The following is a 27,308-nucleotide window of genomic DNA, read 5'->3' on the forward strand; positions in this document are numbered from 1 at the left end:
CCTGAACTCTGCCCAACCAAACACACGTGGTGGGCTGCTCTTTTTGCCTAGAGTTTCTCTCCCTACACCTTCCTCTCCTCTGAGAAGCCTCCCAGGTGACTCTTCCCCCACACTCCCACAGCCCCCGGGGGCTGTCACTGCCTTGTCCTAGCCTGTAGCCTCCTAGATTTCAATCGGGCTGGTGGCCCCCTTGGCTTTGGAGTCCACACAGACTTGGGCTTGAATCTGGCTCAGATGTGTGATCTGCGGGGCAAGATGCCGAACCTGAGCCTGTTTTCTCATCTGGAAGATGAAGCTACCTGGGCTCACTTTGGGAGTATGAGAAAGTTAAATGATATTTAGTCCGTAAAACTCGCCGGTCAGTGCCTGGCACAAGGCAATCGCTCAGCCATAGCTAGCAATTATCATGATGCCCCAAACCCCGCAGACACTTCCCACAGCCTCTGGGATCAAACCCAAGGCTCTGAACAAGGCTCCATGCATCGGCCCTCCCTCGGTTCAGAAACCCCAGGCCGTGTGTGGTTTTCCCTCCCCCACCAGTGTTTCATGTGTCTGTGCCTTTGCCTAAACTTCACTTGGAACGTCCGTTTTCCCAACCTGCACACCCATTCCTTCCCCACTCCTTCTCATTAATTTCTAACACTCTTTAAAGCCCTGCTAGCCTTCTGTTATTGCCACCCTACATATTATCACAATCCCCAGACTTCTCTCCTTCTCTGTTTTTTCATGGCATTTATGAGACACCCTAGATTTTTAGTTACTGATCTGTTTTCTGTTTACTGTGCGAGAACAGGGGATTTTTGTCTTTTGCTTACTACTGTATCCTCAGCACCTAAAGAGTGTCCGGCACATAACAGGTGCTCAATAAATATTTGTTGAATGAATGAATAAGCACCTTCAGACTGGGCAACCGCCACAATACCCGGATCATTCAAGGTTGCACACCAAGGCCTCCCCAGAGCCCAGCCCAGGGCCAGGGCCAGGTGCACAGGAAGCCCAGGAGAAGGGTAAGAGCTCAGGAATGATGGGGGGAGGGGGTGGTAATGGAGGGCGGAAATGAAGCCAGGGACGTGGCCTCTCCAGGACATGGCCTATGTGGCCAGGTCTTACCTGTGACCTGGGTAGGAGCAATCTCCACTGCACTGCGGGAAGGGGGCAGGTCTGGCAGGAACCAGCGCACAGTGGGAGGCGAAGGCCTGGAGATCAACTCTGTAGGCAGCAGTGTATGCCCATCAGGGGCTGTGGAAGATGGGAGAGCCGCCCCCTCCGGGCAGGCCAGTGGCTGGGACTTCACACCCAGCTTCACTATCCCCGGACAGCTAAGCTGTCAACCACCCCCAGTGACAGTACTTGAGGACTAGCTCCTGCAGGGCCCAGCTCACCAGGGTAGGGCCTGGCTGGAGACGTGGTGGCGGTCGGGTGGCTCTGCTGTGCTGATTGTTCCTCCATCACTGGCTGTGAGGGACAGCCACATGAGCCCTCTGTCTCCTTAGCTTCCCCGCTCCTCCCACCTGGGCTCTCATACTCACTGAGTCCGTGCTCACCCCTAAAAGGGAATAAGATGGGGCCATTAGCGCAGGGCTGGGAAGAGGGAGTTAGGACTGGGATTGGCAGTCGGTGTTTGTGGTTAGGGTCTCTTAGGAGTTCAACAATCATGTCTCTGGGTCAGGTGTCAAGAGTTAGATCCTCAAGTCAGGGGGCATTTGTGTCAGGGATCGGGGAACCGGTATGGGGAGCGGTGGTTGGTCAAAGTCCTGGGGTTATTGAGCAAGGTTTAGGTGGTTATAGCTAGGGTCAACTCCTTGGGTCCAGGAGACAGGAGGTCAGATCTAGGGACAGCATTTGGAACAGATCAGTGCCCTGGTTTGGAAATCAAAGGGGTTCCAGCGTCAGAGGAATAGATCTGCAGGGCAATGGGTGGTCAGATCCTGTCAATCAGGGGTTAAATCCTGCAGTCACAACCTTGGTTAGGGACAAGAGCGTCAGCTCTGTGGGTCAGCGGTGAAGTCAAGGATTAGGAGGGGGAGGATACACTCTGAGATCGCATCTGTGGATCAGGAGTCAAGGGATCAGGTCTAAGGCGTTCGTTCATCATCTGTCAGGGAACGGAAAGGGTCAGGCCAGACCTCGCTCTTCCTCCGTGTCCTCGGGTGGCGGGGCCCGGCTGGGGCTCTCAGGCAGCTGCTGGGGCTTGGGTGGCCCATCAGGGTGCAGGAAGAGGGAAAAGTCACTTTCGCCCTGAATGGTGAGGGTCTGGTGGGAAGTGAGGATGTGGTACCCCTTCCCAGCTGGACAGATCTCCTTGAAGGCAGCTGCGGCCAGAGGGAGGGGCAGAGAGGTGAGTGTCGCCTGGACAGGCACATGGACGGCCCCTTCGCCCCACATGCCCCAGGCTCACCAGTGCCATCGGCCGGGCAGCGCTGGCACCTCGCACCCCAGGCCTTGCCGACGCTGCAGCAGCAGAGCTGGCGGGTGAGGCGCGTGGTCAGGGGGTGCTGGCACTGGTGCTCAGGGCTCACCAGGCGGAAGCACAGGCTCTTCTCCTCTGGCTTGTCCGCTGCAAGGGCCAGTGGCAGGCATGGACATCGGGGGCCGATGGCTGCCCATGTCCCTCTTCCAAGCTGCCCCAGACCTTGCCTCTCTGGCCCAGACAACCAGATCCTCATGTGGCCTCTGACCTCAGGTGACCGTGAATTCATGTGATCCCGGAACCTGTGTTTCTCTGACCTCATGTGCCCCCGGAAATCTCTGTGACCGCTGACCCCACTGACCCCTGATTCTAGATGCTCTAGGCTTTATCCCTCCTCCCCATCAAGCCCATGATCTCATACGACCCTCACTCTAGATAGTCCCTGGCCTCATGTGATCTCTAACCAGATCTCACGTGACTCCTGACCCCACTTATCCCTGATCCTATCAGCCCTGGGCCTTGATCCTCCTGCAATCAAGCCTTGATCCCACTGTGCCCTCTGATCCTTGCTGCTTGGAGGGCCACACCTTGTGACCTCCCAGGGACCTGAGCCCTCATTCTCACCAATGCACTGCGTTCGGGAGGGGCCCAAGCTATGGCCAGGTGGGCAGACGCAGCGATAGGAGCCAGGGTTGTTGAGGCAGTCACCATGGCGACACATGCCTGGCATCGCGCACTCGTTGATGTCTGTGAACAGGAATGTGATCCCCCTAGTCTGGGGCCACAGGGTGACAGCAAGCTCCTCCAAGACCCTCAGGGTCCTGCCCCAGTCCCGCCTCCTCCCTCAGTCACCTTGGGGCCTCCCCCAGCGACCACTGGCTTGCCCCTCCAGCCCAGAGAGTCTCCTGGCTGGCCGTACCCTGACAATGGGTGCTGTTGAGTCGCTTGTAGCCCTGGGGGCAGTCGGCGCCCACCTCCCCACGTACAGGTCCTGGTTTCTGCACCCCTGTGTCTGCAGAGAGAGGAGAGCGTGGCAGGGGAGGGGCGAAAGGAGGGCAATGCGGAGGAGCAGAGGGGGACGCTGAGAGGAATTCGGTGGGCACGGAGAGGCTCAGGCTGCACCCGCGGGGTCCTCCCCCTGCAGGACAGGAAGAGGTATACGGGTGTCCCCGAGCCCAGGCACTCACACTGCAGCTGGGGGCACTTGTGGCACTTGCTCTGGCCCCAGGCGGTGCCGATGCTCCCACAGCAGTCTTCCTGCTTGGTGAGGCCGGGGAGGGGGTTACTGCCGCACTAGTGGAAGTTGGGACTGGGGTCACAGGGCGCCCAGCCCCACGCAGCTGCCCTCCCCAGGCCCTTTTCCTCTCCTCTCAGCCCGTGGACCCCCGTTTTGTGCAATCCCCGTTTAGCTGGGACAGGACAACCCTGAGAGACCGAAGTCCAGGTGGACTGTGGATTCACTCACAGGCTGCTTGGGCAGGGTGTCCTGGAAGCAGCGGCCCAGGGGCTTCTGGGTGGGTGGCCGGGGGTGCTGGGGCTTAGGGTGTGGCAGCAGGTGCTGCGAGGGGGCTGGGCCCTCGGCGTTTGGCCCCTCGATGCGGTGAACTTGGACCGAGGCATCAGGCGGATGGTGCACGCGCACGTTCACCACGGGGGGCGGGGCCTGCACTGGGGGGCGGGGCACGGTGGCTTCAGGGCTGCCCCGCACCACGGGTTGCGGTTGCTCATCCTGGTCCCACCACCCTGGTGTCCGCCCACTTCGGCCACCCCGGGTCTGCCCGTGGTCCGGTACCTTCCGCTGAGATCTGTCCCGGCCCGAGGGGCACCAGGAAGGCTGCATGCTGGGCAGGGGGCCCCTCCCCGGGCCCTGGCGGATCAGCGATCACCTGGACCGCGTAGATGGCGTGCTTGCTGGCCACAGACTCGCTTTCTGGCGCCAGCGGTGGAAGCGCGCCTGTGGACAGGGCCCCAGCCCGGCCAAGCCCAGGGCCTGCGCCGCCGGTGACCCCGCCAGCTCCTCCAGCGGGCACCTGGCAGAAGCGACCGGTGAAGTCCGGGGGACACAGGCACTGGTTTCGGGAGGAACACTGGCCGCCGTTCATGCAGGGCAGAGGGCACACCACTGGGGAGGGGAGGCGGGTCAGGAACCAGGCCCACCGGCCCTCCCAGCCCCCAGGCCTGATCCCTCACCCACATCCTGTATCTTTCCCTCCTCGCTACCTCCTTGCCACCCACTGGCTCTGTCCTCCTTGGGAAGCTGGGTTTGGGACCACATGGAAACTGCTCTATGGCTCTTCTCCCCATGTTGGCTTCTGGAGTCTTAAGTCCTGTACTCAACTCCTAGCTAGGAGGCCACGCGCCAGCTGTGTGGCCCTGAGCCCTGTGCTTCGGTGTCCTGGTCTACAGGGCTGTCTGTTGTGTCTATTAAATGAGGGAATGTCTGTACCGAAGCTTAGCTCAGTGCCCTGCACGCTGAGGGGCTTTAATAAGTAGTAGCAAATGGTGACGACGATCATGGTGATGGAGCGGCCTTTTTCTCCTCTGGATTTTCCTCCAAACCTTCCTGGGAATGTGATCTCTATGTGGCGGGTCCTCCTTTTTCAAATTCTCCCCATTCAGACCTCAACCCTCTGCGTTCGCCCCTCCCTCCCTCCCTTTGCCTTGACACCCCGGGGCCCACACCTCTAACCTCTCTGGGACGTCTCTTGGGCACCTCCACCCAGGGGACACTGTTGGGAATCAGCATCCTTCTCCCCCCGCCCCCCGACTTTGGACTTCCACTGGGGAATCCCAGTCAGCCAAGGGCTCCGTCTCTCCGGCCCCACTCCACCCAGTTCCGGCCTCTGTACCGTCTCATGAGTCCATCTCCCTCCCCGCCATGCCCTCTGCCCCTCTGGTGCCCTGCGCCTTGCCACCCATACTCCTCCCTGGCTTCCTGCCTGTCCACAGCCCGCACCCCCGGAGAAATGCGCCTCAGGCAAAGCCCCGGCCTACTCCTTGCTTCCTTGCACAAGCATTTAAGGCTCTCCGTGGCCCAGAATGAACCTTCTTTAAGTCCATCCCCTTCTGCTCTTTCCACATGCACCCCATGCCCCAGGGCCCCTCTCCCTCCTCCTACAAATGTGTCACATCTCCTGCCTCCATGGCTTTATTTATGCCATCCCCTCCCTTGGGGCCCTGTCCCCCCCCACCTCTACATATTCAAATATTATCCTTCCAGCCTCAGTTTCTCCTCCTGGGAGCTTTTCCTCATATCCCCGCCCCACCTCTGTTCCCTCTCCTGAGTTATCACCCTCTGCCCAGCTCTGCCTGGCACTTGACTTGGTTATATTTTTGTCTGTCTCCGACACGATGAAGAGTGTTTTGGAGGGTAGGGCTGCGTCTGCCTCAGCTCTGGGTCCCAGAGGAAGTTCGGGGTGGGGGGGATGACTGAAGGACTGACTGAGTGGCAGGCTGGGACCTATGTCTTTTCTGTCACACACACTCACATCCCACATCCAGCCTTGGGGCCCTGAGCTCACACACCAGCCCCAGCCCCTCTCCTGCCTGCGCATGGCTGCCCTCACTTCCCAGGATGGAAAGATGGAGCTGATGCTCTCCCGGACACCTGCAGGGCCTCAGAGGGCCAACCCACGTCCACGGCCATTAGGGCCTGGCTACGAGCAGCCCAGCCCAGCCCAGCCTGTCCGGACTCTCAGGGCAGAAGGGGTGTGTCCTGGGCTGGGGGAGGTAGGATCCTCTCCTTCCTGCCTCCCAGTGAGTCACCCATAGCGGTGAGGGTGACCTCTCAATGACACCCGCCCACTGTGGCCTGGGCTCTGAGCCTGGGGGATGTGGGCAGCACAGATGGAGACCAGCAGCCCGGGCAGGATGGCCAGGGGGTCTGGGAGGCTGGGCCCATATATACTCACATGCATGGTCATCTCCTCTCTCTCTCTCCCTCTCTCTCTCTCTCTCTCACACACACACACACACACACACTCATTCTGGCACCAACACAAGCTCACAGAAACACTCCCATAGTGACTGGAGACAGACACTCAGGACAACACAAAGAAACATGTAATTAATCAGAGTGCCGCTCCAAAGTCCATGCATGCGCACGCACACACGCACATCTCATGAGAACTGTGAACCACATCGGCGGGGTTCCTTGGGTCTGCCCGTCGGGATGTTGAGTATAGGAATGTGTAAGAGGGGCCGTTTCGCTGGTGCCATCCTGGGCCCGGCCTAATTACCCTGTCCAGGAGGGTAATTACTGCTGGGACACCTCCCCCAGCCTGGCCCACAGGGCCTTGCGGGGAGGAGAGCTGAGCCCCAGGCCTTGCCCTTTGAAGACAGATGCGGAGGAAGGGGTAGGCTCCAAGTGGAACTGGGGAGTCATGGGGGGTTGTTGGGGAGGGGAGACTCGGAGGCAGAGCTCCTGAGAGCTTCCGGGGGAGACACAGAGGGGGGGCCAGGAAAAAGACGGACTGAGGACAACAGCCCCCACCTCCAGGCCTGCCCTCCACCTGTTAGGCCCCAGCACCCCTCCCCTCCAAGACCTTGCCAATATCTAACTTCTTCACCCCCAGCCCTGCCCTTGGCTCCTCCCCCCGGAGCATGCAGGTGTCCACCCCTGGCAGGCCCTACCTTAGACATTTTGAAAAGGCTTTTCCTGTTTCTTCCAGCAATTCTGTTTCTTGGGGGAGTCTTTACCCCTTCTCGGAGACCTCCTGGCCCCAGCGCACACCCCTCAGAAGCCCCTGGGTGCTGACCCTGACTCCCTCTCAGAACCCAGCACTCTCCCAGAGGCCTGTGTCTTGCAGGACCCCAGCATGACTGCACACCTTAGGCCTCGACCTTGACCCAAAGCTGTGAAGCCCTGGTCCACGCAGCGCTCCAGCTGTGGCGGCAGGACTCCAGCCTCCCAAGCTGCTCGTGTCCCCTGGGCCCCAGGCCCCCAGAGCTCTGCATTCCGCACCCCGGGCCCCCAGTGGCATACACCCTACTCCACCGGGCAGCCCGCGTTTGTCCTGCTGCCTGCCGTCCCGCGCCCCCCACCCGTGCCCGCGGGCCCTCACCCACGCGGAAGCCGGAGCCCGTGAGCGTATCGGTGCTGTGGCCGTTCTCTCCGATGAGCGTCATGTTGGAGCCCTGCTGACAACTGTCCCGACACTGGCCCTTGAGACAGGTCCGCTTGCAGATCACCGGCGCAAAGACCACCTTGAAGATCNNGAGCGGGAAACCGAGGCTGGGGGAGGAATTCGGGCCTGGCCGGGTCACGCGGCCGCCGGGCGGCCAGGTGGGGCTGGAACCCCAGGCCTCTCGGCCCTTTCCCAGCCTCCCTTGCGCACGTAGGGGGCTCACCACCCCAGAGTCACTTCTCATTAGTGCCGCTCCACTCCCCTCTGAGGAGGGGGCTCCAGGAGAGGGCACCCTTTGGCCAGGGCCTCCGTGAGGGTCCGGAAGAGAGGCAGATAGACCCAAGCCGGAGGCCCGGCTTCCCTGCCAACACCGCTCCTCACCCCCCCAATGTCTTCCTGGTGCCCACCCTGCCCCCACCCCCTTCGCCTTGTCTGGCCGGGCTGGCGGGGCTGGCTCTGGGCCTCAGACACTCTGGAATCGCCAAGGTCTGAGCTCAGGGCCTGGCCCTCTTCCCAGGCTAACAGCCGGGAGGAGGGGGGTGCTGCTTGAGGGCCCAGGGGGCTGGGGAGGGGCACAGCAGGGCCCCAGGGCAGGCGTTGGCAGGGGCCGAGGAGGGGCCTTGGGTTTGGTAAAGCCCCCGAGGAGCCAGGCGTGTCCACCGGTCTGGAAAGCGGGCCCTGGAGGACTGCAGTGTCCCAGGGCCCCCACCATGCCGAGGGCCTGGCCAGGAGACCCCAGGACTCGGTGTCTGACACAGATCGCAGCAGGGGGTGGGTGTGACCAGGGTAACCTGAGCAGCACACTGCCAAGTCAGAGCCACACCAAACCCTCTCCTGTTGGGCACTGGGGGTGGGGGTGGGGCAGTCTGACCGAGGGGAGGGGGTTCAGGAGCTTGCCTCCAGGAACACCTGTCCGAGAAACTCATGGTTTTTACTTGGAGGATGGATTTCTTTGGACAGCTTTGGAGGGACTGCCCGAAGTGCTCAGTGGGCTCTGACCTGTTCCTGCGGCCTGGTGCCCCAGGGATGGGATGAGGCCGTGTCCTCAGGGGATGTGAGAGACAGCCCCACCCTCCCGCAGGGCTCAGATCACTCACCGAGGCAGGGAATAGTAGTGAGTGCTTACCACCTGCCGGGTTCAGGGCTGAGCGGGTCGTAGTCATTTTTTCCTCATACTCATCTGAACCTGACCCTCCCCTATTGAGAGCAGGCTGTGGCTCCCCTTGGAACACAGCACGAACAAACCACGGTCGGAGTCTTCATCTCTCCAAGCCTCAGTCTTCTCACCTGTGAAATGGGGATCTATTCATTCAACAAACTGGGAACCCACCGCGTACCAAGCTCTTGCTAAGGTATAGGACCAATCCCTGCCTTCCTGGAGCCTCTGTAGAGGAGGAAACTGACACGTGACAAGTCGTCAATTGACACATGACTGTGGCTACAATAGAGGCCTGCCGGTGCTGTGACAGAGAAGAGCAAGAGTGTGGTGGGACCCAGAGGTCCAGGAAGCCCCTCTGACAGAGGGACTTCTAAGCCGAAAGCTGGAAGAGGAACAGGAATTCAGGGCCACGTGTAAAGCCAGCCAAGCGGGAGGGAGGCCCGCAGGAGGCCTGAGGGATTGAGGGCAGGGATGGACAGAGGGCATGCAGGGCTGGGGGATGGGAGGGGAGAGAGATTCAGTTCTTCTAGGAACTAAAAGAAGGCAAGCAAAAAGGTGCAAAGTGGGAGAGAACGTGGATGTGGGAGGCCACCGCGAGGAATTTGGGTTTTATTGTCACTGCAGTGAGATTGTACCAGGGCAATTGCTGATAGCTTGGACACAGCGGAGATGTATTTGGGAGGGGGAATCTAGACACTGGGTAAGTGGCGGGTACCCGACAGGCAGGTGGCACGAACGGCTCCGGGTGTCTGGCCTGAGCCCGCGGGTGGGGAGGAAGGTGGCGGAGGAGAGGGAGATGCGGGGAAGAACCTGGAGCTCTGTTTGGGGCTTGCTGAGTTTGAGATGCTTGTATCATCCAAAGAGAGACATCTCAGCCCAGGGGTCTAGAGCTCAGACAGAAGGTCTGGCCCGAAAACATAGTCTTGGGGTCCCTCGCATACAGGGGCATCGATGGCCATGGGAAAGGATGGGCTCAGCCTGGGAGAGAACAGAGCCCTGGGGGAAGCAGGGAGGCCCCCACTCCCAGGTCGGAGAGGAGTCAGACAGGGCAGCAGGAGGGAGCACGGAGGAAAACCAGGGACACGACTGGGAAAAGGTGAGGAGTGGTTTTGGGAGGAGTGTGTAGCCAGCAGTGTCGCCTGCTGCTGAGAGCAGGATGGGGTGGTGACAGCCCTTCTTCAGGGGCTGCTGAGGGGACGCAGTGACTTCGGGCAGTGAAAGCAAGCACCTAGCCCAGTACCAGGCACATTCTGGGTGCTCAGTAAATGTTATTCTCTGCCGTCATCACCAGACTCCTTAAGCTCAGTGGGGAGCCAGCAGGGAACAGAGGGCACCCTTGTGTGGCTGATTGAGGGGCCTGGATGGGAGGGACCATTGATGGAGGGCAAGGAGACCACCAGGGGCAGCAGAGGGAATGAGGGAAGCCCTGGCCGCTGAAGGCTGAAGGGCAGGGGGCGGGGCGGGGAGGGGCTCCTGCCAGACTAACCTCAGCCTGGAGCCACAGGAGAGGGAGCTGTGGCCTGCAAAGGCCTGGCCACCAGTCCACCTGCTGCCTGCCTGCAGGGAGGGGGCTGGGCTGAGGCAATATTACTCTAGTCTCCTCTTGTCCAGCCGGGCCTCGGAGAGGCTGAACCCCGAAGGAGGCCTGCGGGCAGGGGGCCCCAGGGGGAGCCTCAGCACATGAGATTGGCCACGGAGCCAGGAGGACAAGGAGGCAGAGTGGACCAGCAGGGCAGACTTCGACAGTCCGGCTCTTGGGGTCTGCCCGCTGTCTGGGCGCATCTCCTGTGTCGTTACAGCCAGCCATCCTGCCTCCCCAGAACCCACCAGCGTGCTTCCGTACCTCCTAGAGAGTTCTCCTTCAGTCCGAGGAGACCATGACCTTTTCAGTCATTCCAGATTGTTTCTGCTGCCTAACAGGTCTCCCCGCTGCCACTTCCGCCTGCCCTGGTTCCTCTTCTACCTGGTGCCAGAGTCGCCCCCCCCTCCTTTTTTTGTAAGTTTGTTCATTTTGAGAAAGAGAGAGAGTGGAGTAGGGCTGGGGTGGGGCGGGGAGAGAAAATCCCAAGCAGGCTCAGCACCATCAGTGCAGAGCCCGATGCTGGGCTCGAACCCACAAACTGTGAGATCATGACCCAAGCCAAAATCTAGAATCTGACGCCCTGCTTTGGGCTCTGCACTCTCAGCACGGAGCCTACTTGGAACTCTCTCTTCCTCCCGTGCGTGCTCTCATGCGCATGCGCGCTCTCTCAAAATAAATAAACTTAAAAAAACCAAAAACTGATTCCAACCATGCTACTGCCCTGCTTAAAAAGCCTCCAGTGGCTTCCCTTTGCTCTCTGGACCCACAAGGTCCTCTGTGCCTCAGAGTTGCTGAGTTCTTGACTCTGCAGGGAAGGGGGTGGGGGCTCTAGGAGGCACTTCTTTACGTTTTTTTCTAAAACAGCCACCCCTGGCTCTCTGATTCCCATCACCTATTTGTTTCCTGCTGGTATTCACCCCAGCCTGAAACCTTCTTCTTTTTCTTCATGTTTATTTATTTATTTTGAGAGCAAGAGCACCCAAGCATGAGCAGGGTGGGGGCAGAGAGACAGAGGCAGAGAGAATCCTAAGCAGGCTCTGTGATATCAGCGCAGAGCCCGACTGGGTGAGATCATGACCTGAGCTGAAATCAAGAGTCGGATGCTCAACCCACTGAGCCACCCAGTCACCCCTGAGACATTCTTCCATATAGGTGTGTTTACTTCTTTATTTTCTGTCTCCCAGCCATCCCAGGAAGGCACACCTTTGTGTCCAGATCCCAACAGGGCCCGGGACACAAAAGGTGCTGAAGTTTGTTGACTGGCTAAACGGAGTGAGCCGCAAGCCATCATTTACCATGCGCTTTCCACTGTGACATTATTACATCCTCCCAGGGAGCCCCCAAAGGCGGATACTGAGGCTTTGAAAGATGAAACAATTAGACTCGGGTCATCAGGTGAGTCAAGTGTGGGAACTGAACTCAAGCCTGTCTGATCGGAAACATACACAGGTGCTCTTAGGAGGGAGGAAGGAGAAGGGTCCCAAGAAATGGCCTAAAGACAGGTGCGTGGGGCCCTGAGGGCACGGACTAGCTCCACTGAGGTAGGAGAACCATGAAGCAGGGGACCCAGGCCCGGGAAATGTGCAGACCTGCTTTTTTTTTTTTTTTTTTTGTGCAGACCTACTTAAATGGTAGGGAAGGCTCTGTGTGGAGGGGATTCTCGAGGCCCAGAGAAGGCAAGGGACTTGGCCAAGTTCACACCGCCAGTCAACAGCAGAGCCAGGACTCAAACCCAGGGCTCCCAATGCCTCATTAGGGGAATGGCGGGACAGGAGAGCAGCAGCCTGCCTAAGGAAGTTATATTTCAGGAGGCAGTGGGCACAGCGGTGGTTTTCTGCCCTTAGATTTTTCTGGCTGCATCTTGTACCAACTATGGGAACTGGGAAAACTCTTCAATTTCTCTATGTCTTAATTTCCTCACTATTAAACAGGGATTCCAATGAGCTGGCATTTAGGAAACCCTTAGTGGGTGCTGCATGTAATAAGTACTCAGTATACGGAGTCTGGGAACCATGATGGGCTGCTTGTGGGGAGGTGGGTACTACCACTGGTAGAGGGGCTCTGTGCCACCTTTGGAGTTCTGAGTGTCTTTAGGAAGCTTCTAGGCTCTGAAAAAAGGCGTAGCTCTGGGGGGTGGGGGGGGAGCTGTTCATCAGTTCTGAAGGTGAGGGTGGGAAGTTTCAGAGGCCTGGAAGGGACCCTTCTGCCCTGAAGCATCTCTCTCCAAAGACACTTGGGTTAAGAGTGGCTTTCACTGAGTCCCTCCTGTGTGCCACATACTGTGACAAAGGGATGGGACTGGAAAATAAAATGAACCTTTCTTCATGCTTGATCAATAGGACAGGATCTTGGCCCTGCTACCCCTCTGCACCTTTCAGGTTTTAAAAATTTTTTAATGTTTTATTTATTTCTGAGAGAGAGAGAGAGCGCCCGAATAGGGGAGGGTCAGAGAGAGGGAGACACAGAATTGGAAACAGGCTCCAGGCTTTGAGCTGGCTGTCAGCACAGAGCCCGACGTGGGGCTCGAACCCACGAACTGTGAGATCATGACCTGAGCCGAAGTCGGACATTTAACTGACTGAGCCACCCAGGCGCCCCAACCCTCTGTACCTTTCAAACACAGGGAAAGCCCACCAAGGATCAGGCTCTAGAGGTGCACTGCCTGGATGGAGTCCCAGCCCTATCACATCCCCGCAGAGTGATTGTGGAGAAAACTCTTAACTTGTCCAAGCCTCAGTTTCCTCATCTGTAAAGTAGAGATGATGAAAAGACCTAACTCACAGGGTTCTCCTGAGCATTAAGTGAGATAGTTTGTGAAAAGCCGTCAGCATAGTGCCCGCTCCAAAGAAAACACACACCAAAAGTTGAGTAGTAGTATTTTTATCACTGTATCATCTTGCCATTTCTTATTCCACAGAAATTTCAGGTTAATTAACCTTGCAGTGAAAAACAAGAAGAGAAGATGACCCATTTTGGGTGTCTGTTAGTGTGAAAATACAATAACATAAATTATGTTTTTCAGCGTCACAGCTATTCAGCATAGACCGCTTGGTACCATGTGAACCTGACCTCCAAATGAGGCAGTCACTGGTGGCTGTCATTGAGTTGTGTGAGTATATCTGCCACCACGGTGTTTGCTACCACTGAGGAACGGACCTAACGACTGCCATGTCAACAGTGCCACAGGTAGGGACAGATGTTGGGCTGGCTACATGACAGTGTGATAGATTCTTTGGTGAGGGTCTGAAAGAGTCCAACCCCACTGCTTCCCAGACAGCTGGCCTGCCTACCATGGCTACTGTGAATAAGCTTTACCACCAGCTTTTCTAGGATCTTCTCTGTACCCCTGTCAAGGACTGGGAAGGGGCTGAGATTGCCCTCTACGTGCAGACTAAGAAGTGACCCCACCATTGTTTTGTGCATGCTGGCAGAAGACACGAGATTCTTGGATCAGAGACAAAGGACTTCATTACTCATGGCACAGTAAACAGTGTGATCATCAGCCTATTGACATTAGTCTCCTTGTCCCTAAGTCCCATGGAGGTGGCATCCACACAGTGGATTGCATTATGGAGAGGACTCTAAATTTAGAGAACCCAAATATTTTTTCTCTTCTTTCCTTTTCTTTAATATAATTTATTGTCAAGTTTGCTAATGTACGGCATATACAGTGTACTCTTGGCTTCAGGAGTAGCTTCCTGTGATTCATCCCTTACATACAACACCCGGTGCTCATCCCAACAAGTGCCCTCCTCAATGCCCATCACCCATTTTCCCTGCCCCCCCACCCCATCAACCCTCAGTTTGTTCTCTGTACTTAAGAGTCTCTCTTATTTATTTATTTATTTATATCCAAGTTAGCTAGCATCTAGTGCAACAATAATTTCCGGAGTACATTCCTTAATGGCCCTTACCCATTTAGCCCATCCCTCCTCCCACAGCCCCTCTAGGAGGAACCCTCTGTTTGTTCTCTATATTTAAGAGTCTCTTATGTTTTGTCCCCCACCCTATTTATATATATATTTTTTGCTTCCCTTCCCTTATGTTCATCTGTTTTATATTCTAAATTCCTCATAAGCATGAAGTCATATGATATTTGTCTTTCTCCAACCAACTGATTTCTCTTAGCGTGATACCCTCTAGTTCTGTCCACATGGCAAGATTCTTTTTGATTGCTGAGTAATACTCCACTGTATATATCTATAGCACAGCTTCTTTATCCATTCATCTGTTGATGGACATTTGGGCTCTTTCCATACTTTGGCTATTGTTGAGGGCGCTGCTATGAACATTGAGGTGCATGTACTCCTTCGAAACCGCACACCTGTATTGTTTGGATAAATACCCAGTAGTGCAATTGCTGGGTCATAGGGTAGTTCTATGTTTAAGTTTTTGAGGAGCCTCCATACTGTTTTCCAGAGTGGCTGCACCAATTTGCATTCCCACCAGCAGTGCAAAAGAGATTCTCTTTCTCCACATCCTCACCAACGTCTTTTGTTGCCTAAGTGTTAACGTTAGTAGCCATTCTGACTGGTGTGAGGTGGTATCCCATTGTGGTTTTTGATTTGTGTTTCCCTGATGATGAGTGATGTTGAACATTTTTTCATGTGTTGGTTGGCCATCTGGAGGTCCTCTTTGGGGAAGTGTCTTTTCATGACTTTCGCCCATTTCTTCACTGGGTTATTTGTTTTTTGGGTGTGGAGTTTCAGAAGTTCTTTATAGATTTTGGATACTAACCCTCTATCTGATATGTCCGTTGCAAATACCTTCTCCCATTCTGTCAGTTGCCTTTTAGTTTTGCTGTTTCCTTCGCTGTGCAGAAGGAAAACACAAAATTTTTATTTTGATGAAGTCCCAATAGTTCATTTTTGTTTTTGTTTCCCTTGCCTCTGGAGATGTGTTGAGTAAGAAGTTGCTGCGGCCAAGGTCAAAGAGATTTTTGCCTGCTTTCTCCTCTAGGATTTTGATGGCTTCCTGTCTTACATTTAGGTCTTTCATCCATTTTGAGTTTGCTTTTGTGTGTGGTGTAAGAAAGTGGTCCAGCTTCATTTTTCTGCATGTCGCTGTCCAGTTTTCCGAGCATTATTTGCTGAAGAGACTGTCTTTATTCCATTGGATATTCTTTCCTATTTTGCCAAAGGTTAGTTGGTGTACTTAAAGGTCTCTTATGGTTTGGCTCCCTCTCTGTTTGTAACTTATTTTTCCCTTCCCTTCCCCCATGGTGTTCTGTTAAGTTTCTCAAATTCCACATATGAGTGAAAACATGTCTGTCTTTCTCTGACTGACTTATCTCACTTAGCGCAATACCCTTCAGTTCCATCCACACTGTTGCAAGTGGCAAGATGTCATTCTTTTTCATTGCTGCGTAGTATTCCATTGTGTGTGTGTGTGTGTGTGTGTGTGTGTGTACCTTCTTTATGAACCCAAATCATTTCTAATGGCTAGCAAGCATGTCTCCTTTGCTCTGGAGGAGACATTGTCTCCATCTTCTCTTCCATGGCTGCTCACTCTACCAACATCCTTGAGAGGAGTCCAGGACAAGGGAGAAAGGCCCTCTCTTGCAAAATGTGCAGAAACTTAAGAGACTCCTGGAGAACTATTTTGCGATAATAACCAATCCTCGTTTCTGAACTGTGTTTGATTTGGGCAGATTTTCCCATGAGTGTACCATACCATTCGCAAATCTGATCAACAGAGTCTGGGACCAAATCTGTTCAATTTGTCCCACACAGCATTACTTAAGGCTTCTCTCATCAGGAATTCAAGCAGCAGAATGAGGCCGATTTATAGTACTGACCTCAACCTCAACCATGCCCTTCAGGGTCCTAGTTCAACAAATTCATAAAGCATCAGATCTCCCTTAAAAAGCGAGCTTGTGGGGGGACCAGCTGATCATCTGACTCTTGATCTGGGTTCAGGTCTTTTTTTTTTAATGTTTATTTTTTTTTGAGAGAGAGACAGAGCGTGAGTGGGAGAGGGGCAAAGAATGAGGGAGCAGAGTCCGAAGCAGCCTGCAGGCTCCGAGCTGTCAACACAGAGCCCGATGAGGGACTCAAACTCATGAACCATGAGATCATGACCTGAGCTGAAGTTGGACACCTAACTGACTGAGCTACCCAAGCGCGTCCCCTCCCCCAGTTCAGGTCTTGGTCTCAGGGTCTTGAGTTCAAGCCCCACATCAGGCTCCATGCTGGGTGTGAAGCCTGCTTTAAAAAAAAAAAAAAAAAAAGCCAGGTTCCTTGCTTCTTAGCTCTCTGTATCAACCTTTCCACTTAACCAGAAGTTTTAACCTAGGTAGATACAGCAGAATATCTCACAGTTGCACAGACTCTGCCGTGGCTGGCAAGGAAGAAGTCCAGGGAAATTCTATCATCCACAGCAACATTAGTTAGTGATTTAAAACTCTCCTAAAAGCCTTCTAGGCCAAGGGGGTGCCACGGATTTCTTCAACTAAAGTCAGATAAATTTCAAGTCATCCTGTTTTCAAGGAAGAGGCAAGTTGATATTTGACTTCCACACAAATTGTACAGTCTCAAGGGTGGACATGGTGCTTCTGGGAAGAAACCTGGCACCCCCCCCCAAGTGGGACCCACATCAGTTGGGGAGCACAATGGACAGTGCCTCCAATGTAGCTTCTCCACAAGCTAGTAGCCTTAGCGATACTAGTCCAAGTCAAATAATTGAGTCTAGCCTTTGTTTTTGGAGGGACTGACTGAGGGCTCACGCTGTTTGGGTTGTCCATGCTGCCAGCCAGACGGGATTCATCTACCTCAGGGAATCTCTGAGTGACGATGGCTGCAGGATTGGGGATGAGAAACACCTGGAGATGCCGGTGTTGGCAGGTGACTCGTCTAGGAAGCAGAGGAGCTGAGGCTACCGCCTGCTGATTGCAGTCTCTCGGCTTAAGCAGAATGGCAATCAAACCAAGGTCAAAGCTGTTGAGTGGAGGATAACAGACCCAGACGTCAGTTACATTTCAGGCACTTGTGACAGTTTGCATGCATTGGACCAGGATGTTTTCTTTAGTAAGAGAGGCTCCAGCTGGGTTGGAAAGACGAAGATCATCAATGTCTCTCCTTCATGTCTCCTGTGTCTGCGGTGCTCCTTCCCCAGCTGCCGAGGCGGTTGTTTTACTTCCATTGTTACAAAATCAATCTATTTTGTACCAGTAGCCAGAACTTCACCTTTTCCCGATCATTCATTCCCTACAGACACCTTTCATATGGAAGCGTCCGGTGCAGGAAGGACAAGGACATTTTTATTTATTTATTTTTTTAATTTTTTAATGTTTTATTTATTTCTAGGAGAGAGAGAGAGAGCGTGAGCAGGGGAGGGTCAGAGAGAGAGGGAGTCACAGACTGAAACAGGCTCCAGGCTCTGAGCTGGCAGTCAGCACAGAGCCCGACGCGGGGCTCGAACCCACGAACCGCGAGATCATGACCTAAGCGAAAGTCGGACGCTTAACCGACTAAGCCACCTAGGCGCCCCTCAAGGACATTTTTATAAAACTTACAGGGCCTCATTATGTCCCCCAGGGCACATGTGGGTCACTGCTGGGGACTCAAAGAGAGAGGCGTACCCACCAAGCACTCTAGCTCTTCTCACGATCCAGGACCACATCTGTCCAGCAAGAGAACCCAGGGGGTTGAGCCACAATTCAGTGTAAATCTTCTAGGTCCCCTTTGAACTGCTGCCCGGGAGATGCACCAGCCAGGCTGGGGCTAGTGTTACGGGAAATGAAGAATCATATGTCCAGGAACGGTGAGTGTAGAACCCTGAATTTTTTATTTTTTATTTTCTAAAGATTTACACCCAACATGGGGTTCAAACTCACAACCCTGAGTCAAGAGTGGCATGTTCTACCAACTGAGCCAGCCACAGCCAGGTGCCCCAGTGACTTTTTAAATCTGGTCTATCTAAACTCCACCCATCTCCTCCTGATCATTACAAAGGACATAGCCAAGGGGAGATGGTCCCATCCCAGGGACAGCCACATTCAGTGATTGAACTGTTGTACTGAGTTATGTGGACCCGGAGGGAGGGCTGGAGCTATTTTTAGGTTTATTACTTTTTAAGTAAACTCTACTTCCACCACGGGGCTTGAACTCATGACCCCAAGAGCCAAGAGTTGCATGTTTTCTGAATTTATTTATTTTTTTAAAAATAGTTCATTGTCAAGTTGGTTTCCATATAATACCCAGTGCTCATCCCCACAAGTGCCCTCCTCCATGCCCATCACCTCCCTTCCCCTTCCCCCCACCTCCATCTTTTTACATTTATTTTTGAGAAATTTATTTTCAACACTCAACAGTGCCACCTGCCTGTGGATGATAGCATGGAAGGGCCACCAAATCCCTAGACTATCAGCCCACTGTTGAGTGGCTTTGGGGATAAAAGTTGCACTGTTGCTAGACTACAAATCATCTGGAAAGGGGGGCGCCTGGGTGGCTCAGTCGGTTAAGCATCCGACTTCGGCTCAGGTCATGATCTCACAGTTCATGGGTTCAAGCCCTGCGTCCGGCTCTGTGCTGAAGCTAGCTCAGAGCCTGGAGCCTGTTTCAGATTCTGTGTCTCCCTTTCTCTCTGACCCTCCCCTGCTCATGCTGTCTCTCTCTCTCNTCCGACTTCCCCTCAGGTCATGGTCTCACAGTTTGTGAGTTCGAGCCGCACATCGGGCTCTGTGCTGACAGCTCAGAGCCTGGAGGCTGCTTCGGATTCTGTGTCTCCCTCTCTCTCTGTCCCTCCCCCACTCATGCTGTGTTTGTCTCTGTCTTTCAATAATAAATAAATGTTTTTTTTAAAAAAACAAAACACAATGGTGTGGCCCAAGTGTACTGGACTGGTGCAGCACCACCGTAACCTGAAAAAGGCACCGCCGATAGACCCGAGAAGGAGTAAAGTTTCTATGTATTCAATTCCTCGAGAGTAAACAGGGGTAACACTATATACACAGCGGCCACCCTCGCCGTAGGACAGACAGATAAACGTTCAGCAGGAATATGAAGTTTGGCATGGGGTGGTGGCCTCTGCATGAGAAGCATAGAGCCTTTTACTTTGTGCCCACTCTATGATGGTGGACATGTTGCCACATCTGGTATAATGAAAGATCCAGGAAGAAACGGAGACAATCTGGGCAACGCAGGATGGATCAACAGCTTGATTCTTGTCAGTTTCCTTAGAGAATGGCCCATAGCCTGGGCATCTACAGAAGTGAAATAGATTGATCAGCCATGATTGGTTTCCACCGTTAGCTGAAAGCATTGCCCTGCGAAGCCCTCTATTGGACGGCAGGGTTACTATCACTGACATTTTCTGCCTCACATTTCTACCTACCTATCCTTGACATAGCAACCACAGCCACTTTGCTTTCTGGCTGCAGCTGCGAGGTTCATACCCTTTGGCTAACCTGTGCTTGAGTTGGTCAGTCCAGCTAAAGGTTTGTCAATTCTGTTGATCTTTTCGATGAACTAATATGTAGATTAGTTGATTTTCTCTAATCTTTACTATATAGCTTTCCTTTGCTTGCTTTGGGTTTAGTTTGTTCTTCTTTTTCTGTTTTCTTTTTCTTTCAATTTTTAAATACTTATTTAGTTTTGAGAGAGAGAGAGACAGAGCGCAAGTGAGGGAGGGACAGAGAGAGAGGGAGATAGAATCCAAAGCAGGCTCCAGGCTCTGAGCTGTCAGCACAGAGCCTGACACGGGCCTCAAACCCACCCAGGTGCCCCTCTTTTTCTATTTTCTTAAGGTGGAAGTTTAGGCTATTGATTTTAGATCTTTTTTTTCTTCTTAAATTTAAGATTTTAGGGGTGTCTGGGTGGCTCAGTCAGTTAAGTGTCTGACTTCGGCTCAGGTCATGATCTCATGGCTTGCTTGTGAGTTTGGGCCCCGCGTTGGGCTCTGTGCTGACAGCTCAGGACCTGGAGCCTGCTTCGATTCTCTATCTCCCTCTATCTCTGCCCTTCCCTTGCCTGCACTCTGTCTCTCTCTCTCTCAAAAATAAATAAACATTTAAAATTTTTTTTTAAATAAGATTTTACAACTATAGATTTCCCTCTAAGCACTGCTTTGGCTGCATCTTGGTACGCTGTGATTTTGTTTTCATAAATCTTAAAGTAGTTTCTAATTTCCCATGTGATTTTTTTTCTCCCATGTGCTTTCTTCTATGACTCATTAGTCATTTTAGAGTATGTTGTTTAATTTCCACATATTTGTGAATTTCCTAAATTTCCTTCTGTTATTGGTAATTTCATTGCACTGTGGTCTGAGAACATACTCTCTGATTTCAACCCCTTTACATTTGCTGAAACTTGTTGATTTACCTCATGGCCTCTTCTAGAGAATGTTCCATATACACTCGAGAAGAATATGCATTCTGCTATTCTTGGTTGGGGTATTCTGTAGATGTCTGTTAGTACTTGGGCTTGATTTGCACGGCTGTCCTTTTAAAGGAAACTACCTTGATGGAAGCTATTTCAGTTTCATTGTGATAATAAGATCTTGTTTTCCCCCTGGTTTTAATGTAAGGGCTAGGATGTTTTCTAGGGCATTGGAGCTGATCACAAGAATTTATCCAGGTTTCTTTTGGTCACCTGTAGCAGCACTGTGAACCCACACTAAGATAATAAGAACCCAAAAAAGCAATCAATGCCTCATCTGTGGTTTTCTTTTTTTTTTATTATTTTTTAATGTTTTATTTATTTCTAGGAGAGAGAGAGAGAGACAGCATGAGCAGGGAAGGGTCAGAGAGAGAGGGAGACACAGACTCTGAAACAGGCTCCGGGCCCTGAGCTGGCAGTCAGCACAGAGCCCGACGCGGGGCTCGAACCCACGAACCGTGAGATCATGACCTAAGTGAAAGTCGGACACTTAACCGACTAAGCCACCCAGGCGCCCCCATCTGTGGTTTTCTAAGGGAGTTTGTCTGTCTCAAGAGAATCTTCTTGAGTGGGATAAAGCTCTGATATAGCAGCTAAGACTCACTGGAAAAAAGAAAAAAAGAAACAAAACTGAGGCCTTTCACCATCATCTTGGAATGGGCATAAGATTGGCATGACAGAGGTAGGAAGGGCCAAGCTGTAAGAGGGTCCACTTCTTCTTAACAAGCATCACATGTCCTTCCCCTCATCTCCCAAGTGTGCCAGCAAAATTCTCATGATTCCTTTGACTTTTGTCCATAGTGGTAATAAATTTCCCTCCATTCACGTTTAGTGTGTATGTGCTCTCTGAAAGGGGATGGAAACTTCCGTATGTCGAAAGTGAGTTTTAGTACTGGTTACAATGGGACAGACCCGAGGCTGACTGCTGGACTGGGAGCGATTATCCCTCCATCCCCGGTCCCACCGGGGAGAGGAGACTTAGCAACAACCTGAGCAATGTCTGGTAGCTGACTTTGAACTTACTTCCAGGTACTCCACCTGCAACTGCCTCCCTGACTCGTTCTTGTGAACAGGAAATAAAGTCGAGTGCCGTTTATTGATTGACTGATGATACAAATTGGTCAACACGCGCTCTGCTGATTCCCTTGGCCTTCCGTCAACACGTGCTCATCAACCCGTGAGATCCTCTTACAGAAAACTGTGCCTCTGTCAGAACCTCATCCTCAGTGCCAGAACAGTCAAGAACTGTGAAAGGTCTCTCATTTCACCCCACTTTCAAATAAACAGGGTGACACAATTTCAGGGATACTGGCAGAAGACATGAGGCCTCTGGGCCAGAGATAAAGGACTTCATCACAGCACAGCAAGTGGTATGAACGTGAGCATATTTGTCACTTCCTCTTACCCCCAAGTCCCATCAGTGCAATTCAGGTGAATTCATGTGGATGCCTACACACAGGGTGAGTTGTGTTACGGTAGAGGAACTCTGAGCTTGGGCCATATTTTATAATGGGCAGTAAGTATGCCCGCCCTTTGCTCTAGAGGCTCTTTGTCCAAGGCTGGTCACTATATAAGCATCCTGGGAAAGATAGCTCGGCATAAAGGGAGTGTCTCTGCTCGGTAAACCTGCCTTCGTGTGAGAGGCTGGGAGACAATTGTCTCCTACCACCTCTCTCCTCCCATCTCACTAAATCCCCACAGCAACCCTGCCAAGTAGGGATAACTGACCCAGTTTCACAGATGAGGGACTGGAAGTCCAGAGAAATGAAGTGAATTACTCCTGGTGACACAGGCAGTAAGCAGAGGACCCAGGATCAAACCCAGGCCTACCTGATTCCAGGCCAGTGCCTTGTCCACCCTCCTGCACAACTTGAGGCATGGAGGGGCTCTGAGGAGAGGAAGGTGATGGGAATTCCCTGGAGTAACGGGAGAGAGGGGATGCAGGGAGAGTGGGAAGAGGTGCGGGGGCAGGAGCCAGATTCGTAGGACTTTGGAGACCATAGTAAGGACTTTGGCTTTTTGTCTAGGTGTGACGGGGAGATGCCAGAAGGTTTTGACCAAAAGAGCAATATGACATGTCTTTTTTAAAATATTTATTTATTTTCAAGAGAGACAGACAGAGAGCAAACAGGGGAGGGGCAGAGAGAGAGAGGGAGACACAGAATCTGAAGCAGGCTCCAGGCTCTGAGCTGTCAGCACAGAGCCCGACGCGGGGCTCGAACTCACCAACTGTGAGATCATGACCTGAGCTGAAGTTGGACGCTTAACCAACTGAGCACCAGGCACCCTCTGATTTTATGTCTTAAAAGCATTATTGTTGGGGCGCCTGGCTGGCTCAGTCAGTTGAGCATCCAACTTCGGCTCAGGTCATGATCTTATAGTTCGTGGGTTTGAGCCCCGTGTCGGGCTCTGTGCTGACAGCTCAGAGCCTGGAGCCTGCTTGGGATTCTGGGTCTCCCTCAATCTCTGCCCCTCCCCGGCTTGTGCTCTGTCTCTCAAAACTGAATAAATGTTATAAAATATTTTTTAAGCGTTATTGCTTCCTGTTCTGTAGAGTGGGGATAACGGTAGTACCTTCTGGATAAGGCTGTCATGAGGAGTAAACGAAAGGGATTAAACAAGAGGATGAGTGCCAGGGGCTTAGTTCGTGCCCGGAAGACTAAGCTGTTGAGGGGAGGCTGGCCATGCGCATGAGATGAGTTTAGGACGGGGCTGGGAGCTGAAGCGGATGGGTCTGGAGGGTCTGTGCAGACAGAGTCCAAGGGTTTCTCTAGTCAGCTTGGCAGAACTGACCTCGCGTCAGGCTCCGAGTCCGGAGCGCGATTGCCTAAGAGGCTGCTGGTAGATGGAGAGAGTGAAGAGGGGCACAGGGCTCTCTGAGTAAGCAGGCGGCAGCAAGGATCAGAAAATGGCAGTTCCAGGGAGTCTATGTAGAAGGAAGATGGGACCTAGAGGACAGCACTCAATCTTCAGGTAAGACTGCAGAAGCATGTGCTGTGTCGTCAAAGAAGGAAGTTGCTGGGCGCCTGGGTGGCTCAGTCAGTTAAGCATCCGACTTTGGCTCAGGTCATGATCTCACAGTTCGTGGGTTCAAGCCCCGCGTCGGGCTCTGTGCTAACAGCCAGCTCAGAGCCTGGAGCCTGTTTCCAATTCTGTGTCTCCCTCTCTCTGACCCTCCCCTGCTCACTCTCTCTCTCTCAGAAATAAATATAACATTAAAAAATATTTAATTGGGGCGCCTGGGTGGCTTAGTTGGTTAAGCGTCCAACTTTCGCTTAGGTCATGATCTTGCGGTTCGTGGGTTCGGGCCCCGCGTCGNGTATTTAATAAAAAAAAAAAGAAGGAAGTTGCCGATTAAATTATGGGGGTCTAAATCCTAGCTCCTTCTCCCCTGCCCTGGTGTAGAGCCGTAAGGCCCTTCAGGCTGCACATCTGGGGACCACTGTCTGCCCTGTCTGGCTGGCTTTTCTAAATCTAATAAAGGAGAGAATATATAAAGAAAAAGAATGCAGGAGACAGGGGAAAATCAAGATCAATGTCCAGGGAGCACGAGTCATTTTTACAGAGACCCACTTAAAAAACAAAATAAAACATTACTGTCAAAACAATTAGGTCCCTGAGCCTCACCATCTGTTGGGAACCTCTCGCAGCCGCTGGACCAGCACTTGTGCGTGCCCAGTTCAGCGCTATTCACTCAGCCAGAGTTTTGGGGGCTTAAGCTTTTTTTTTTTAACGTTTATTTATTTTTGAGAGAGAGATGGAGCGCGAGAGGGGGAGGAGCAGAGAGGGAGACACCGAATCCCAGAGGCTCCAGACTCAGCTGTCAGCACAGAGCCAGACGCGGGGCTCGAACCCACAACTTTGAGATCGTGACCTGAGCAGAAGTCCAACGCTTAACCGACTGAGCCACCCAGGCGCCCCGTTGAGGGCTTAAACTTCAACAACAACAAAAGTTAGGGGCTGATTTTTGCATCAGTCCCAGGCCTTGGGGCTAAGGGAGTCGGCAGACCCGAACTCCGACACGCAGAAGGGGGTGGCAGTGTCTTGAAATAGGCTGAAAGGAATACAAAGGGAGAACGACCCGCCTGGCCTGCCTTGCCGGCTGAAGTGAGAAGTACAGAGGCTCTACACGCGCGCAGGGGCCACTAGTTCTCATCAAGCGTGTCGTGATGACGCCACTGCCCAGCCTGCCGGGTGCGACCTGTGCGGAAAGGGACGCCCGAGAGCAGGTGGAGGCCAGCGGGGATTTCTCCAGCCAAGCGGTCTTCTTCATCTGCGACGGGTAGGAAGGGCGACCACGCGCACCCACTTTCCGGGTCTGCGACCCGAGCGGCGTTACCCCGGAGGCTCCCCTCCCGCGCCCCAACCAGCCCCAAGTTCGCGGACCTGCCTCCGGAGGCGGGGCTCGCCAGCGGATCGCCGGCGGCGGCCACGCCCCACTCTGGGCAGATTGACGTCTGAGAGGTGCCGTTTCCGCCCTCATCCTGGGACTGAGTGGAGGGGGCGGAGCCGAGTGGAAAGCGCTCTGCTTGTACGTCACTTCCGGCGAGCCTTGTGGCGACAACGGCAACATGGCCCTGAACGGCGCTGGTGAGGACTTGGGCTGCGGGCGCCTGTGGTTGCGGGATACAGGAGGCAGCCCGCTCGGGCAAGATCCCTCTGTCACTTGTGACTCTCTTCCGCCAGAAGTCGACGATTTCTCCTGGGAGCCCCCCACCGAAGCGGAGACGAAGGTTCTGCAAGCGCGACGGGAGCGACAGGATCGCATCTCCAGACTCATGGGCGACTACCTGCTGCGTGGTTACCGCATGCTGGGGGAGACGTGCGCGGACTGCGGGGTGAGGAGAGACTCGGCACGGTGGGATCGGGGATGGGGCCGCGGCCCAGGCCTCAACGGCCCTTCCCCAACTCTCCCCTCGGGATTCCATGGCCCTGCGTCTCACCCCTGCCCCCGTGCTTTCCGCTTCCAGACGATCCTCCTCCAAGACAAACAGCGGAAAATCTACTGCGTGGCTTGTCAGGAGCTCGACTCAGACGTGGATAAAGATAATCCGGGTGAGGGGTCGAGTGTGCTTGGTGGAGAGGCGGCGTGCTCATAGAAGCCCGGGGACAGTAGGTTTGAGAGGGGACAGTGGAGTCTGCGGGCGGGGCGGAGGCAAGGTGCTTTCTCCTTTCGGCTCTAGAGAGGACCATTCGTCCAGTAAGAGCACTAAACACCTACTGTGTGCACGCACTGTGGAGAGTCTGCGCTCCGCGGGGCATGGTCCTGATGGGATGAGAGATGCATCAAGGGCACCAATAACTTTGACACAAGGAAGAAAATGGATGGGTTACCAAATAGAGGGGCAGGAAAAACATCTTAATCGTAGGAAGAGCAGGAGCAGTGAAGAGTAAGGAGGTGGCTCAGGGCTGAGCGGGGACAGGCGCCCTGACCATTCCACCCCACTTCTCCTTTTGTAGCTCTGAATGCCCAGGCTGCCCTGTCCCAAGCTCGGGAACACCAGCTTGCCTCTGCCTCCGAGCTCCCCTTGGGCTCTCGGCCGGCCCCTCAGCCCCCAGTACCCCGGCCAGAGCACTGTGAAGGAGCTGCAGCAGGGCTCAAGGCAGCCCAGGGGCCACCCCCTCCTGCTGTGCCTCCAAATGCAGATGTCCTGGCCTGCACGCAGGAGGCCCTCCTGCAGAAGCTGACCTGGGCCTCGGCTGAGCTGGGCTCTAGCACCTCCCTGGAGACTAGCATCCAGCTGTGTAGCCTAATCCGAGCTTGTGCCGAGGCTCTGCGCAGCCTGCGGCAGCTTCAACACTAAGAGGCCCCTCCTGAGAAGAACCCTCTAGAAAAACATCTGTCCTCTTGTGTGGTTTGTTCTTTTCCTGGTTCTGAGTTGCATGCCAGCCCCACCTCCATGAGCCTTTTTCCTGCCTTTAGCCTCTGACCCTACTACTGTCTGCTCTTCTTGATGCCCTGAGAGATTATTTGGGCTTGTTTCTTCTGCCTAGTTTCCCCGCTCAGAATGAGGGAGGACGGAGAGGACTATGTGATGCTTTTTTTTTTTTTTTTCCTTTTTCTTTTTTTTTTTTTTCTGAAGAGGAGGCCAAAGCCTCTTCAAAAGCAGAGGGCAGAGGGGTGGACCTCTCCGCGCCCATGGAGCCTCCTCAGCCAGCCAGTGCTCATTTCCCATGCTTGAATGAGAGTTTGGGGTTCCAGTCCCCTTTGGTATCTTCTCCTTCCCCTGAGCATTCTGATACCGCCATCCTGCCCCGCCTCACACCCACCCCAGGTACTCGGACAGGGTGGTAGGGACCAAGTCTGACCCCCCCCAACCCCCTCTTTTTAGATCCCTTCCGTTGGCAGTTCTAATTGGGCAGAATGATTAAACATATTGTTGTGGGAGGAGCAAAAAAAGAACCGCGTCGGTTCGCCGCTTTTGGTCACCCGCACCCCTTTTCTGGCTCCCTTCCAGTGGACGCCCCATTTCCTTTTCTCAGCTTTTCTGAGAAGTGGTCCCACCACCATGGCCCTTTTAAGGGAGGCCCCGCCCGTGCGAAGGGGGTGGGGCAGGGGCGGAGTCGGAGGCGTCGGGGAAGGAACAAAGCGCGGCCTGCGGGTGGCGGCTGGGCTCGGCCGGCTGGGCCGCGGGGGGCGGGGCCTGCGGGCGGC

General features: G+C 53.8%; 2 protein-coding genes and 1 long non-coding RNA gene across 6 annotated transcripts in view; 2 read left to right on the top strand and 1 right to left on the bottom strand.

Moving 5' to 3' along the window:
* The window catches only part of LTBP3 (latent transforming growth factor beta binding protein 3), a 17,209-nt gene extending 9,593 nt beyond the window's left edge, over positions 1-7,616 (bottom strand). For all 3 annotated transcript variants that reach the window (XM_077759784.1, XM_077759783.1, XM_077759782.1), the window contains exons 1-11: positions 7,474-7,616; positions 4,203-4,532; positions 3,876-4,078; positions 3,598-3,703; positions 3,330-3,422; positions 3,035-3,157; positions 2,399-2,557; positions 2,127-2,312; positions 1,530-1,546; positions 1,383-1,455; positions 1,111-1,209 (exon numbers count right to left, since the gene is read on the bottom strand). In XM_077759784.1, coding sequence (XP_077615910.1) covers positions 1,111-1,209; positions 1,383-1,455; positions 1,530-1,546; positions 2,127-2,312; positions 2,399-2,557; positions 3,035-3,157; positions 3,330-3,422; positions 3,598-3,703; positions 3,876-4,078; positions 4,203-4,532; positions 7,474-7,537 — 1,453 coding nt within the window. In that variant the 5' untranslated portion in view covers positions 7,538-7,616. The remainder of the gene's footprint in view (positions 1-1,110; positions 1,210-1,382; positions 1,456-1,529; positions 1,547-2,126; positions 2,313-2,398; positions 2,558-3,034; positions 3,158-3,329; positions 3,423-3,597; positions 3,704-3,875; positions 4,079-4,202; positions 4,533-7,473) is intronic.
* A 3,853-nt stretch (positions 7,617-11,469) lies between these two features.
* On the top strand, positions 11,470-13,784 carry LOC144227864 (uncharacterized). Of its 2 annotated transcripts, none has more exons than XR_013334058.1 (3): positions 11,470-11,672; positions 13,300-13,463; positions 13,608-13,784. It is a non-coding gene; the product is annotated as an uncharacterized LOC144227864 (long non-coding RNA). The 2 variants fall into 2 exon arrangements; XR_013334059.1 differs by lacking the exon at positions 11,470-11,672 and adding an exon at positions 11,718-11,779.
* An 11,391-nt stretch (positions 13,785-25,175) lies between these two features.
* On the top strand, positions 25,176-26,492 carry ZNRD2 (zinc ribbon domain containing 2). Its single transcript, XM_077759790.1, has 4 exons — positions 25,176-25,243; positions 25,340-25,491; positions 25,624-25,708; positions 26,114-26,492. Exons 1-4 carry the CDS (start codon positions 25,225-25,227, stop codon positions 26,455-26,457), a joined length of 600 nt encoding a protein of 199 aa, XP_077615916.1. The 5' UTR covers positions 25,176-25,224; the 3' UTR covers positions 26,458-26,492.
* The last annotated feature ends 816 nt before the right edge of the window (positions 26,493-27,308 follow it).

This window comes from Crocuta crocuta, unplaced genomic scaffold (genome assembly GCF_008692635.1).
Source record: "Crocuta crocuta isolate KB4526 unplaced genomic scaffold, BGI_CrCroc_1.0 scaffold53, whole genome shotgun sequence".
In the NCBI taxonomy this organism is placed as follows: Eukaryota; Metazoa; Chordata; class Mammalia; order Carnivora; family Hyaenidae; genus Crocuta; species Crocuta crocuta.